This window comes from Apodemus sylvaticus, chromosome 17 (assembly GCF_947179515.1).
Source record: "Apodemus sylvaticus chromosome 17, mApoSyl1.1, whole genome shotgun sequence".
Classification (NCBI taxonomy): Eukaryota; Metazoa; Chordata; class Mammalia; order Rodentia; family Muridae; genus Apodemus; species Apodemus sylvaticus.
This window is the reverse complement of record NC_067488.1, coordinates 68,251,585-68,265,748: the sequence shown is the minus strand read 5'-3', so window position 1 is coordinate 68,265,748 and position 14,164 is coordinate 68,251,585. Positions and strand designations below refer to the sequence as shown.

The 14,164-nt window shown below is 47.5% G+C and overlaps 1 protein-coding gene across 1 annotated transcript; it reads right to left on the bottom strand.

Annotated features, from left to right (window-relative positions):
* Positions 1–1,661: 1,661 nt before the first annotated feature.
* Positions 1,662–11,868, bottom strand: LOC127667535 (keratin, type II cytoskeletal 1b). Its single transcript, XM_052160598.1, has 9 exons — positions 11,314–11,868; positions 7,591–7,805; positions 6,452–6,512; positions 5,932–6,027; positions 5,017–5,181; positions 3,994–4,119; positions 3,669–3,889; positions 3,296–3,330; positions 1,662–2,899 (listed from the first exon to the last, which is right to left on the bottom strand). Exons 1-9 carry the CDS (start codon positions 11,866–11,868, stop codon positions 2,643–2,645), a joined length of 1,731 nt encoding a protein of 576 aa, XP_052016558.1. The 3' UTR covers positions 1,662–2,642.
* Positions 11,869–14,164: the final 2,296 nt, after the last annotated feature.

Sequence of the window (14,164 nt, the reverse complement as noted above, 5' to 3'; positions counted from 1 at the left end):
GATTCTTCTCTTCCTGGTTCCCACAGCCATCACCACGCCCTGTTGACTAACGTGTTCTCACCAACAGCTAAGCACTGTCAATCATTTTTACGTTCACTGCTGCCTACCCTACTCTCCCTTGGCTGCTGCCTGGGCTCTTGTCTTTTTATTTTAAATACAGAATCCTGCTTCTGTATCCTCTCCTTCTATTTCCATTGGGACAATCCCTCTACTCACATCTCCCTCCCTTAGCCTTCTTCCAACAGGCCTGCTGCCAAGGCAGAATGTCAGGTGTGCCTGGGAATACATTTTACCGAGATAAGTTGTGGTCAAAACCAAATGCATCTCATATCAGAGTTCTGTCTATACTCCTTCACTGAATGGAAATCTTATGTTATACCCACAGACAGACTCTGAACTTTTACATAGGACGCAGTTATGGAGTGGTTTGCTCTGTTTTAAATGTTTCTTCACCTCGTTGATCTTAAAGCCTCTATTAAAGCCACTCTGTCTTTGAGTGTGCCTCAGTTCCCTTGCCTCCTGATTTAGTTTCTCTCCTTACCTTTTAGTCTCCAGAGAGTCCTGCCTGCCCACATCTGCCCCTGCTTTAACCTCAAGCCCCGGACAACTTTCCAGTCTCCAGAAGCCACCCCTACTCTCTGATGACCCCTGATGCAGTTCCATCATTCCGGTCTGCTTGGGTCCTCAGGGGTCTTGTTTATGCCATCAAGTTGGAGGACCCAGAGACACACACTCTCTCTGCTTTCTCTTCCCTCTGAACCTTCTTTCCCTTGTAATATATCATCTGCGTTTCAGCAGCTCAAGGCTCAGAGGTCTATCCATCCTGCATGGCCTCCAGTGCCTGAGCCACTGACTGCCTTCTGCACAGCAATTCACTCCAGTTTGATTGCATCCCACTTTAAGCCACCGTAGGAGCTACACAAATATCCCGTTGAACAGCTGTGTGGCTTGGCTTTTGAAGGACGAGCAACTTTACAGGCTAGTAAGGGTGAGAGTTTGGGGGCCTTTCCAAGATGGTGTGCTGATTAGACAATAAAAAAATAATAAAGGCAATAATCCTTGGGGGGCAGTGATACCACCACAGGGATGTGCTTCTACTCATTGCAAGCATGAGAACCTGAGTTTTCTCCCAGAATTTAAAAGCCTGGCATAGTGACACACACTTGCAATCTTAGCACCAGGTCAGACAGAGAAGGGTGGGTGCACCGGGCTCACTGGGCAGCCCACCACCTAGGCTAAGTGGTGAATTACAAGCCAGTTAGAGAACCTGTCATCCTCCCCCCCCACACACACACACCAAAAGAAAAAAGAAAAAGAAAAGGAAGGAAGAAGAAAGAAAGAAAGAAAGAAAGAAAGAAAGAAAGAAAGAAAGAAAGAAAGAAAGAAAGAAAGAAAGAAAGAGACAACATCCAAAGACTGACAGCTAATGTCCTCTGTCTCCATAGGCATGTGCACACAGCTGCACACACATACGCATACATGTGCTCCTGTGCACATATATACCCATACTCACATGAGAAGAAAAAAGAATAAGCCTTAACTTTTCAAATTAGAATTAATTTTAAAGTGCTGACAAAATAATAACTCGTCTTCTGACCACACAATGTACAGAGATCACAGAGAAATTTATTTTGTAGAAAAAAAAAAAAACAGAACTGCCAAGCCCTTCAGAGTTCAACTTCCAACCAGGAAATGAGGTCACAAGCATTACCCAGCAGCCCCTGCAGAGAAGCTCTCCCGGACAGAATTATAGATGTAGAAACTAGGCAAGCAAGTGAAAGGGTCTCCGGACACGAAGCAAAGGCACATTCCCTCTCTCATGACTCTTCATTGGCTGGTCCTTTCCTCTTCCTGCCCCCTCAGCACAGCTCAAGTATTTCTGATAGAACTGTAAATTAAATTTTAAATTAGGAGACAAAGTCTCAGAACCAGAGAACAGAAGGGACAAAGGAGGTCTGAAAACGAATCTTGAGTTGTCTGCAAAAAGCCTGGCCATTTCCACATTGGCACAAGGCTGGACCACTCTACAATCCAAGTCAGCAACTCTCACTCCCCAGGCCCAGACAATTGTATGGAGCAGGGCTGCCCCACCACCGTGCTGGTGTTTGAGCACTTCTCAGCAGGGAAGGGGATGGCTCTAAATGCAGGGGTCTGCTGAAAGTGGGAGGGATAGAAACAGAGCTTGATGACCAACCTATCCCATCCACACCCACTTCTTAAGTCTCCATATCAACTGAAATATCCGACAGACTTAACCAGTGGACACAGGTCAGCACAGGCATGGCCTGCAGGTACTGAATCAGAACAACAAACCTACCCTTGCTGTCCTGGTGAAAGAGTGTGAGCCTACAGAAGGCTCTTGGCTCACATGGCTCCCTTGCTAAGCAAGCTTGCCTCTGCAGGGTGGGTTATTATTTACTGAGCTGTCCAGTTTACCAACGAACCTGGGACTGGGGAGCTTAGTGAAGTTGTTCACCAAGCTTTTTCTTCGTTGCTGGACAAAGCCCCTGAGGATCAGGATAGTGGTAAGACCAGAGTCTGAGTGTCACCCGGACACGTGCTGAGACCCATTGAGAAAAGATAGGTGAGAGAGCCCGGGAGAGATTGCGGGAGAAGGCTATACAAGTGCAGCAGCGTGGCTGCTACTCCACCACGTGCCTGCGCGAGCTGTGGGTGGAGGTCTGCAGTATCTGCGTGCGGGAGGAGCCGCCGCCGCCGCCGCTGTATTTGCTGCTGCTTCTGCTACTTGAGACATAGCTCCCGCCTCCACTGCCACCGCCGCCACCACGGGAGCCTGATCCTCCTCCGTAACCGCCGCTGCCTCCGCCTCCGCGGGAACTGCCGCCTCCATAACTTCCTGAGCCGCCGCCACCAATGGTCACCTGGCTACTCTGCACAGCTGTACCGGAAAGGACAGACACAGAATGGTCAGGAGAACTCAGCCGAGGGACCCTCAGGGCAGCATCAGCCCTGAGCGCCTGCAGCCGGGAATCAATGATGCCCTCTCCTTTGCAAACAGAGGCACTGGAAGGCAACGGCACACTTCAGAAGGATGTAGGCATTCACTTTAGTAAAGTGTGCCACCCCTGTTTAGAGACAGGTCCTCTGTGCTCAGTTCTTACTGAGTACATATCCAATGATCTCTAGCAGGTGTTATCGAGTATCTCAAGCAAGGAAAGTAGGCCTTTCTCACTTTGGTGTTTTTTGTATGAGATTAGAAAACAAAAGCAATGGGGCCCAGTCCACCTTCTGCCCAGCACCAACCAGCCTCCTGTCCCAGGATGCTGCTACTTACAGATGCTCACTTGGCTCTGCAGGGCCCCCGACATCCTGTGAAATCAAAGTATACGCATCAATCATAAGAGCAGACAGGCTGGTGGGAGGGTAGAGCAGAGGTGTCCCTCAGCACTGACATGTAGCCTTGTAGCATCTGTGGGTCACACATGGCTGCACCCAGCTTTGGCTAGGGTAGAAGCGCAGTGCTTGGGAGAAGGGGGCAGGTAGCAATGACTTCTTCCCTACCCTTGTAACTTATACATCCTAACTTGAATGTTCCCGCTCACCCTGGACAATCTTCCCGGGAACACATGGGAAAGCCCCTCCAATCTCTTTACTCCATGGGTGTATCCATATCTTTGGCTCATGGAACATGGCGACTGTACACCCACCTGCTCTCCTCGCCCTCCAAAAGCTGGCGGTAGGTGGCGATCTCCGCGTCCAAGGACAGCTTGGCACCCAGCATTGCCTGGTAGTCTCTCAGCAGCTTGGCCAGGTCCTCCTTAGACTGCTGTAGGGCCTCTTCCATTTCCTGCAGCTTCTGCTTGGCATCCTGGAGTGCCCTTTCTCCTCTCTCCTCTGCACCGGAAATGGATCCGTGCATCTGTTCGACCTAAATCGGAAACAGGTGAGGGAGCACAGAGGTATTGAGCTCCTACAATCTGACCTGGGCCTTACGGGAGGTAGCATGCCTGGTGAGCCCACCCTGAATCCTACCTGCTTCTTGACGTTGGCAATCTCTGCCTGCAGCCTCTGGATGCTGCGGTTGAGCTCTGAGATCTCCATCTTAGTATTTTTCAGGTCATCTCCATGTTTCCCAGCTGTGATCTGCAGCTCCTGGTACTATGGGCCAGAGGCACCATCATGGTCAGTATCGCTGTATCAACCAGACTATACCCAGGGCATCCTCAGGAAGAGTTGACAAATGTGCATTCTGACAAAGCTCTCCTTCCCCAGTCTCCTACAAAATCCACCACAGCCCAGAACATGTTTTCAGACTGTGGGACAGAAGTTGGTGGCATTGGAATTGGCTTTAAAATCCACAGAGCAGGTCGCCACATCCTAGTTATTCAGAACGCGATAACTGGGGGCTTCAACCTTTGCTCCTTCAACTAGAGTCTTAAACGTTCAAAAACATCAATTCTTACCCAAGAAGTTGTCGAAACAATGCCCAGTGGCACAGTGACAAGTCTATTCACCCAGTTAAGTTCCCGTACTGCTAGGAATGTTTTAAAAATATTTGGAGTAGCAGAAAGTGACTCTTAAGATTTCTAAGAGATGATACATTAAAAAAGTGGAAAACTAAAAAATGTGCTATTAAAAATAACAAATGTTGTAGGGGTTAAGGGTTTGTAAATTGCACACCTGGGTTTAGTGAGTGTTTTCAGGACAGTTGCTTGTTACAAAGCTTAGGAAAATTAAGTAGCCTGGCACCTATGAGTTCTCCAGAAGGATTAACTAAAAATGAGCAGACAAACAAAATAGGCAGGAACTATCCTGTCCTATTCAGTGTGGAGGAGAGAAAGATAATTTCTGAAGTCTTTATATGTGAGGTTTATATTTATATTTATATTTATATTTATATTTATATTTATATTTATATTTATATTTATATTTATATTTATATTTATATTTATATATGAGGTTTTTATAGATATGTTAGACTCCACAGACAGGAGGCAATAGCAATTTGAAGGCTGTCTGTTTATTTTGGAGTAAAAACTGGAAACCTAAGCTCACCTTGGTCTGGTATAGGGCCTCAGCCTCATCTTTGCTCTTCTGTGCAATTAATTCGTATTGGGTGCGCACGGCATCGATGATGCTGTCCAGGTCCAGGGAGCGGTTATTGTCCATTGACAAGATGACATTGGTGTCACTGACGTGGGTTTGTATCTGGGACAGCTCCTGCGAGACACAGAACACAGTTCACTCCTTCCACCCTTCTCCCTCAAGGACGTCTGGGGAAGCCAGAAATCTGGACTAGAAAGGCCTCTTGATGTTCTCTCCATTGTTTTGTGCTATGAAACATAAAGGGAAGGTCTTAAGTGTATTGACTAAAGGTAATGACTAATGGCACCTGGGCAGGAGGAAGCAGCTCGTGACTGCATCAAGCTTCTCTTGTACAAACTGCCCAGCCTTGCTGTGGCTTCACCACCCTTCTGATACAGGCCCTTGACAGACACAGTTGCCTCTTGTTGCCATAGAGTCCTCAGAGACAATGGGAAAGAATCCAGTTTGGAGCCATTTGACTATGAAGTTAGTCTGACACAGCACTCAGGTCAGGTCAGAGCATGAACCCCCATGTTAGACACAAGTGACAGGTGGGGAGCACACTATCCTGCTCCCCTTCAGTTTGTTCTTACCACAAAATTCCTTCTATTGCCTTCTATGGGGTTCTCCCAGAGTCCTATGGACTTCCCACAGGGTGTGAAGACCCGGTTGTTACCCTCATGTCCCAGATGGCCTGAGAGCATGAAGCAGGGAACTACTTCACCCTCGCTGGTCTCACTGCCCCGCCCACATCTCCACTGCTCCCCCAGAACCACTCAAGTTGAGGGAATGACCCAATTGAGGAAGGACGCTGGTGCTGGTGGGGTGAGCCTGCCCCAGTTTGCACTCTTATGGGATGTGGAAAAGAAAAGGGGCTGCACTCACCGTATCAAATAGATATTTGAGGAAGTTGATCTCCCCATACAGCGTGTCCACTTTGGACTGCAAGTCTGATTTGCCCATGAAAGCAGCATCCACGTCCTGTGTAGCAAAGGGGTTCAGTTTTATCACCCAGGCACCGCCGGCCACCAGCTTCCTGGCTGCCCCCAGGCCAGTGGCAAAAGCCACTTCCTGGCTAAAAATGTCATCACTTCACTCAAGTCAGACCTGGAAACTGACTTTCCTAGCCAGAAAGAGGCACAACAGCACCTCCACACCTCCTCAGTCAGTGACATCAACTCCATAGGTCCTTTCCCAGTCCCAAGGCTACACATAGCTGACATTTGAAAGCTGCCTGTTAACTTAATTTCCATTTCCAAAGCCTAAAGGACTCCTTGAGCCACAGTTGAATGGACCTGACTTTCTGCAACTTTAGTTTCAGTCCAAGACTTCATCCTGTCCCTAGCACAGAGTACCCCCAGGGTTTTCTCCTACTCAATCCCCGAGGACCCCTCTTTTCCTTTACCTTCTTCAAAACAACAAAGTCATTCTCTGCATTGGTCCGTTTGTTGATTTCATCCTCATACCTGAGGGAGGCAAGAAGCAGGCTGTAAGGGCTCACCTCAGCCTCTTGAGATTCAGCCTCCCAGCAGAAAACCCAGACGCTCCCAATCCTCCGCTGTCCTGAACCCATCCCCACTCCCACTCCCGCCCCCACCCCACCCCTACCTCATCCCGCCCCCACCCCCTGCTCACAGCACTGCTGCCCCCTGCCAGGGACTGGTGCTCTGGCAGATGAATGGCTACAGGTAGCTCCCAAACTCCTAACAACAGGATGAGGACCTGACAGGAAACCTCAGAGGCATGCACGCACGCACACAGACTGTCCCCCAAATGTTCACATTTATTCTGATGTTGTGACTTCCTTTATATGTGTTCCCTCAAGCTTTTTCCATCAACATAACCACCTTAACTAAATCTTTTAAGAGAAAAATATTTCAACTACAGTTTTGTCTCCACCTCCAAAATGTTTTTGTTTTTTTTCCCCTGTAGACTCACACACACCTGACCCTCCAGTGACCCAACACAGTTAGCACATCAAGGTGCTGTCAAAGGCCACTGGGGCACCTGCAATCACTCATGGACAGCTGGTCTGAAACTCAACTGTCATCCCTACCATGACTGCCCATAATTGCTTGTGCTTAGAAAAGGCCAATACTAAGAACTATTAAATATTGTTTCTCAGTGTGTGGTCCCCAGTAGCATCACACATTCGAGATACACGTATACTGGCTGCACCCAGACCCACTGGATCAGAAGCACTGGCGTGGGGTGCAGAGTTGGATGCAACAGGATGCATCTAAAATTTAAGAACTCAGCAAGGAGGGCACACTCCAGGCAGAGAGGTGAACTTGTAGTAGGCCTCACCAATCTCCTGCCCTCCCCTCCCCCATTCCCTACCCCACCCTCCAACCCCCACACCCACACCTGCTCCATGTAACTTGACACCTGGCTGTCACTGCTGTCCTACACAGGAGTATCACGTGTAAAATGGTGCCCCCTGCAGTTACACAATGCAGAGCCTACCTTCTGCCGCTCCCACCCGCAGCAGAAGGACCCTGACAGTTTTCTCCTTGAGCCCTTTGCCCCACCCTGGCTCCTCACTTGTTCTTGTAGTCCTCCACAACATCCTGCATGGTCCTGATCTCCGTGTTCTGGCGCAACTGCTCGGTGGTCAGAGCATCCACCTGCCTCTGCAGTTGATTGATGAAGTCCTCAAAGATTGGCTCCAGGCTGCTGGTCCGAATGGAGGTGTTCACCTGCTGCAGCAGCTCCCATTTTGTCTGTAGCACCTGGTTCTGCTGCTCCAGGAAGCGAACCTAAAGAACACCCCAAGCTCAGAACAGCTTTCTCCATGGGAAGAGAAATCAGCAGCCTTACAGCACATTCAAGCCTCAGAAATTCAAGATGGGCCTTCTGACCATCAAGGGAGGCAATGTGGTTCCTTAGGTCACCCCAGCCAGTTCCATCCAGCTATACCATTTATATAATGGACCTCTCACCCCCACAATTTGTCCATGCCAACATAAGCGAATACCACGTCCATTGTCTTTATTATTGGAACATAGACCATGACTGCAGACAAGAAGCAGAAGGAACAACCGATCTTGAAATATTCTTAGGTGGGTGCCCCCTGCATCCACCACCATGTTTGCTGACTGTCACTGTGGTTTTTGAGACAGCAACTTCATTTAAATACTATCATAACCCATCCATAAATTTTAAAACATATGCTTTTGCTTTTTAAAATCCTGCAATGCATTTAAATGCCCAAGTGTAAGAGCTTTGGGCTGACATTTGAAAAATGACCCAAATTTGCTATTTCCCTTGCTTGCCTAGGAAAGAGAGACTGGAAATGGCTCTATGTTTTTACTATGTCTTCCTCTCTAGCAGTGGGAACAAAGATGGCACAGAGAGGGATCTGGGTACATAGACCAAGTGTACACATGGCATTTGCTTCGTGTCACCAAACCCAGTTTTCACTTTTCCCCTGCCAGTTGCCCACAGGTGGACCTTCCCCTCCCATACAGTGATAGAGAGGGCTGGGCTGTAGTGTGCTTCCCTCAGGTACGTACAGTTGTGTGAACACAGGCATACACAACTGTGTGTACACACATATGCACAGTGTCACATCCATATACATATATATACATATATGTGTATCACATATACCTCCATATACATATTTACATGCACAAATATTCACATCCACACAGACATCCATATTCACACACTCACTTGTGCACAAGTGCAAGTGTACACACTCATTCTTGCACAAATACATTTATACATTTATAACCATCACATCAACAGAGAGAGAGGGGGAAGGGAGGGAGGCAGAGAGAGAGAGAGAGAGTCTCCAAAATCCAGCACCCTTCTCCAGGATCTGTGAAAGGGATAGGAAAAACCTCTGCTCTTCAGGGTCAGAACAGCACTTTGCATATAGCCCTGTGATGAAGCACTATAGGGCACCCAGAATTCCCAGCCCCCAAGACTTCGCCTGTCTAGGAAGCCAGCCCTGCGAAGTCCCTTTGGTTTCTGACTCTAATGAGAAGAATGTAATCAGGGCATCGTTCTCAGGCCTGTCTTGGCTGGCTTTATCACAGCAAGGGGTTGGGCAACCTACCCTCACAGTCGACTTGTCAGCACAGCTTGTAACACCCCCATGAAAAATTCCTGCCACTATCTCTCTTCCTTCTGTGGTGTCACTCCCAGGGAGTGGGGAAAAAATCAGTTCTACACTCCATGACAGCAGTATGGTTGGTGACAGTGGCTTTGGCGCCTTCTCAGCTTGTGGCTTTTACTCCAAATGAGGCAAAACTCCAGGGCAGATTTTTAAAGGAGAGGGTGCTGCTGGCTTTTGTATGGATGGCTCTGCAGTGCTATTGAGAATAGCCCAGGCTGTACCAAAGGTGAAGCAGAAAACAGGATGAGAAATTATAGTAACCAAAGTTTGCTTTCTTCCTGACTGAAGGCCCAAAAGACTGATTGTCCTCACAGGGCCAGCTCCAAAGAGAGAATATGAAACCACTAATTCCTCTAATTCCTTTAGTGTCCCTGCTGTAAAATGTAATAGGCTTTTGTCCTTTTCAGGAGCCCTGATCAAGTGAAAATCCCAGATTAATTTCCAGCAAATTAGGGTTAGTCTCCCAGCAAAGCACTCCTAGTATCCAGCAGGCACAGCTCAGGCACCTTTGTGCTATCAATGACCCAAAGAGTAGCACATCTGACACATCTCTCATAAACTGTCACTATTCTCTGCCATTCCACTTTGGAGCTTCCTGAGAGTATAACTTGTGTCCCAGTAGCCCTTATAGCTTTTATGAACAGTGGTATACAGAAGACCTAATCAAATATTTGTGCATTGAATGCGAGTGGGACAATTGGGCAGGCAGACTGATAGATAGGTGAATGGGTAGCTGTCAACTTGACACAAGCTGGAATTACCACAGAGAAAGGAGCTTCAGATGAGGAAATGCCTCCATGAGATCCAGCTGTGTGGCATTTTCTCAATTAGTGATTAAGGGGATGGCTCCTTGAGGGTGGTACCACCCATGGGCTAGTACCCATGTTTTGGGTTCTATAAGAAAGCAAGCTGAGCAAGCCAGGGGAAGCAAGCCAGTAAGAAATGTCCCTCCATGGCCCCTGCATCAGCTCCTGCTTCCTGACCTGCTTGAGTTCCAGTCCTGATTTCCTTTAGTGATAAACAGCAATGTGGAAATGTAAGCTGAATAAACCCTTTCCTCCCCAACTTGCTTCTTGGTCATGACATTTGTGCAGGAATATAAACCTTGACTAAGACAGTAGGTTAATACACAGATGAGTGCATATCAGGGAACGGGTGCAAGCCTTTATGTTGGCTATGTATATGAGTGTGGGCAGAAGGCGGAGTAGATAATGGTTGTGCAAGTGATAGATGAGTGAGTGAGTGAATATATAAATGGATGGATACAGATGATGGCTAGAAGGATGTTGGATGTGTGGGTGGGTGGGGCGGTGGGTAGGCGGATGGATTGCATGGATGAATGGAGATAGATGGATGGATGTGAATAGATTAATGGATTTGTGCACCTGAGAAGATAAGTAGATGGCTAGATATGTGTGGATGAGTAGGTAAATGAATGGTGTGTGTGTGTGTGTGTGTGTGTGTGTGTGTGTGTGTGTGTGTAAGCGGATAGATAGACAAATGGATAGATGATGGATGATAGATGGATGGAAGAATGGATGGGTGGATGGATGATGGATCATAGATGGATCTTAGATGGATGATGATGAAGGATGAATGGATGGATAAATGGATAGATAGTGGATGATGGATAAATGATGCGTGGACAATGGATGGATGGATGGATGGATGGATGGATGGATGGATGGAGAGAGGGAAGGGACAGATGGATGGATGGATGGTGGATAGATATGTTTGAGTAAGTGAGTGGTGAATGTACATAGGTGTGTGTGGATGGAGAGTAGAAGGATGGATGTGGGGAGCACAGGTGATTGAGTGGGTGCCAAGGTACACAGGTGAGTGGAACGTGGGTAAGGATGAATGTGAGATGAGTGCCGTGTGCATCTGTTGGGTGTCACCACACCTCTTATCTGCCTTCCTACTAACAGTGCACACCCCCCAAGCCTGTATTAAATGCTTATGTTAAAGCCCAGTGAAAGCCTAGGTTAACCGCTTTCTGAGTTCCCAACACACACACAAGAGGAAGTAACTGCTGTCAATTTAAACAACACAGCTGTAGGTAGCTGCATTCTGGCAGAGTGTGAGGCCCTCTTGGCCGGTCTATGGCGAGCAGGGACTCTCCCTGCCCCTGAGGTACTCACCTTGTCAATGAAGGAGGCAAACTTGTTGTTGAGAGTCTTGATCTGTTCCCGCTCGTGGGTCTTGACCCTCTGAATTTCAGGATCCACCTCCAGGTGAAGGGGCTCCAGGAGACTCTGGTTAATAGTCACCTCATGGATGCCCCCGGGAGGATAAGAAGGGCCAAAGCCCCCAAGCCCAAAGTTGCCAGGGCCAAATCCAGCACCCCCAAAACCACCTCCAAATCTGCCACCTCCACCATAGCCACCCCCAAAGCCACCTCCACCAAAGCTTCTTCCTCCTCCAAACCCTCCTCCAAATCCTCCTCCTACCCCTCTACTCTGGCAGAAACCACTAGCACTTCGCCCCACTAGGCTTCCAAAGATGCTTTTACTACCACCCAGACTGTAGAGACTCCTGGAACTGAACCCACCACCGTAATCACCTCCATACTTCCTCGACTGACTCACAGACACCAAAGCCTGTCTCCCACCTCCAAAGCCTGATAAAGACCTGCTGCTATAGGCCCTCCTGCTCCTTGAGCTAAATGCAGACTGAGAACTGAACTGGCGGCTCATGGTTGCTAGGGCAACCAGAGGCACAGATAGCAAGGACCCAGCTGAAAGGAGGCAGAGAGCAGGGGCTGAGGGAGCTGAGACTCTCTCAGAAAGGTTCTGGCTCAGTCCCTATATATACACACACCTGCTGGGTTGGGTACTTTCCGAACCCTGGGAGGGGAGTATTTGCCTGCCAGTAGCATCTGCTTACAAACCTCATACCTATGTGTTGCTGAAATGGCATTGCTGACAAACTCCCCCAACTTGATCATTTATCATTCATCTCTTACTATGAAGAGACCAAAGGGTAGTAATCTCTCAGGAGAGATTTCTCCTTAAATATCAAATTGATCTTTTCCTAAGAAGCAGCATTGAGTTGTTTGTTTTGGGGTGTGCCGGAGAGATCTTGGATAAAACTATGAAGTGTCTAGTGACCTTGGGACCACAGCTGGGATGAGCGCGGAGACACTTGCTGTAACAGGACTGTCCTTGTAGGCAAAAGCTGTTTTTGTTTTGTGTTTTTGTTTGTTTGTTTATTCATTTGTTGTGTGTATGTTTGTGTGTGTGTGTGAACAAAATATTTTATAAACATTTCCCTGTATTAATGTCTCCTAGACTCGGAGGAAAACTACCCTGATATGTCTTCTTCTGTTCTAATATTTCTAAACTGACACCAACAATATTTTTGTAAAAAGCAAAAAGAGTAGCTGTCTTTTAAGGGATATGTAAAGATCACAGGTAAATGAAACACAAGCCTTAATTTGGATTTAGTATTATTATTTGGTCAGCATAAAATTGTTCTCCTGGCAGAGACAGGGACAGTAATAAAGGGTTACTCTCAAATTCTGTACTTAACAGGGCGTAGGAAAGAAGCCTTGGCTCATGTGCGCTCTCTGAGAAGGAAGGGCTGTCCCCAGCAGGAGACCTAATGTGAAGTTCATGAGGTCTACCTGTGTTGTCCGACAGAAGTGTGTGTTTGCATCTGGACATAAATGGCTGGTGTATTTCATCTAAAATGCACTAATAAATGTTGTAAACATAAAGAGAAAGAATAAATGCCCAGCTTCAGGGAAAAATGGTTAATGCTTTGCCCACATGGACACAATTGTTTAAAACCAGAAGGAAGCATAGCAGAGGCAGAAGAGGTCATTATACAACGTTGCAAAGGGCAGGCACTCAGCTCAGCATGGAGGAATATAAACCCCTCTCTGGCAGATTGTGGAACATTTTCTCCTAATGTTTCTAAATGCTCTTTTTCTAGAGTTCATGCAATAAATCTTTTTTTTTTTCAATAGTTGGGGCCGACTCCCAAGTGCCCTAAATTTGGAGCAGAAATCCCAAACAAATCAAGAAAGATCAGGTGGCCTGTGAAATCAAAAGATGGCTAGGAACAGCTTTGGAAAGAAACATCCCGTAGCTGGGAGTGTCCAGAGGGCTGCTGCCAGACTACAGACCTTATCACTTCCACAGCGTTCTGACCGTGGGAACACTTTAATGGGTCATCTCAGGAACCAATGTGGACAGGAAAGCGAGGGAGCCTGAGATATGGAAGCAAAAGCTACGATCTCACCTCCAGGCCCTACTTCCACCTGGCTGTTGTCATCTCAGACAAGCCACTTGCTCCAAAGCCTTAGATGCTACCGTCTTTCCAGACTCCATGAATTGAAGCATAGCAGAACATACTGCAATACCCTCAACATCTGTGCATAGGTCCTCTCTCCCTCACCTCTGTCCCATTCTGAGGGGCAGCTACACTATGATTTCCAACTTAAGCTGAAACAGTCCTGTACAAAACAGATGGTCACCCTAGTTCTTTTTCATCTATTCCCAACCTTAACACCTCTAAGGACTTTAGATAAGACAGTGAAGCCAGGTCTCCCAATCCCTTGCTCAAAGATATGGAGAATGCAATACAGACAGAAAGAGCCAGCTATGGAATTCTGGAGTTTCAGGTGCATGAGCAAGTCACCCAAAGGTCAGGATTCTGAGTCAAGCAGAGACAGACACAGCAAAGAGAGAAAAAGTTCATCAGAGAAGTCAGGAACATTGTGGCGGAACCACATGCATGGCAGCAGTAATTGGTGAATGGATTCTTGTGTAGAGCATCTTTAAACTTGGCTTAGAAGCTTATCTCCATCCCCACCCCTTGCTTTGGACACTGCCTCCTCAAGTCAAGTTGCAGACCCCTGAAACCCAGCAACATCAGCAAGCAGCATGGGTTACTCTTAAGATGGCTGTGCTCCAACAGGAAAGAGCAGCTGTCAGCTGGTCCCGTAAGGGGGGCTCCTTCCCTTAACACCTTCAGGAAGCTTTCCCT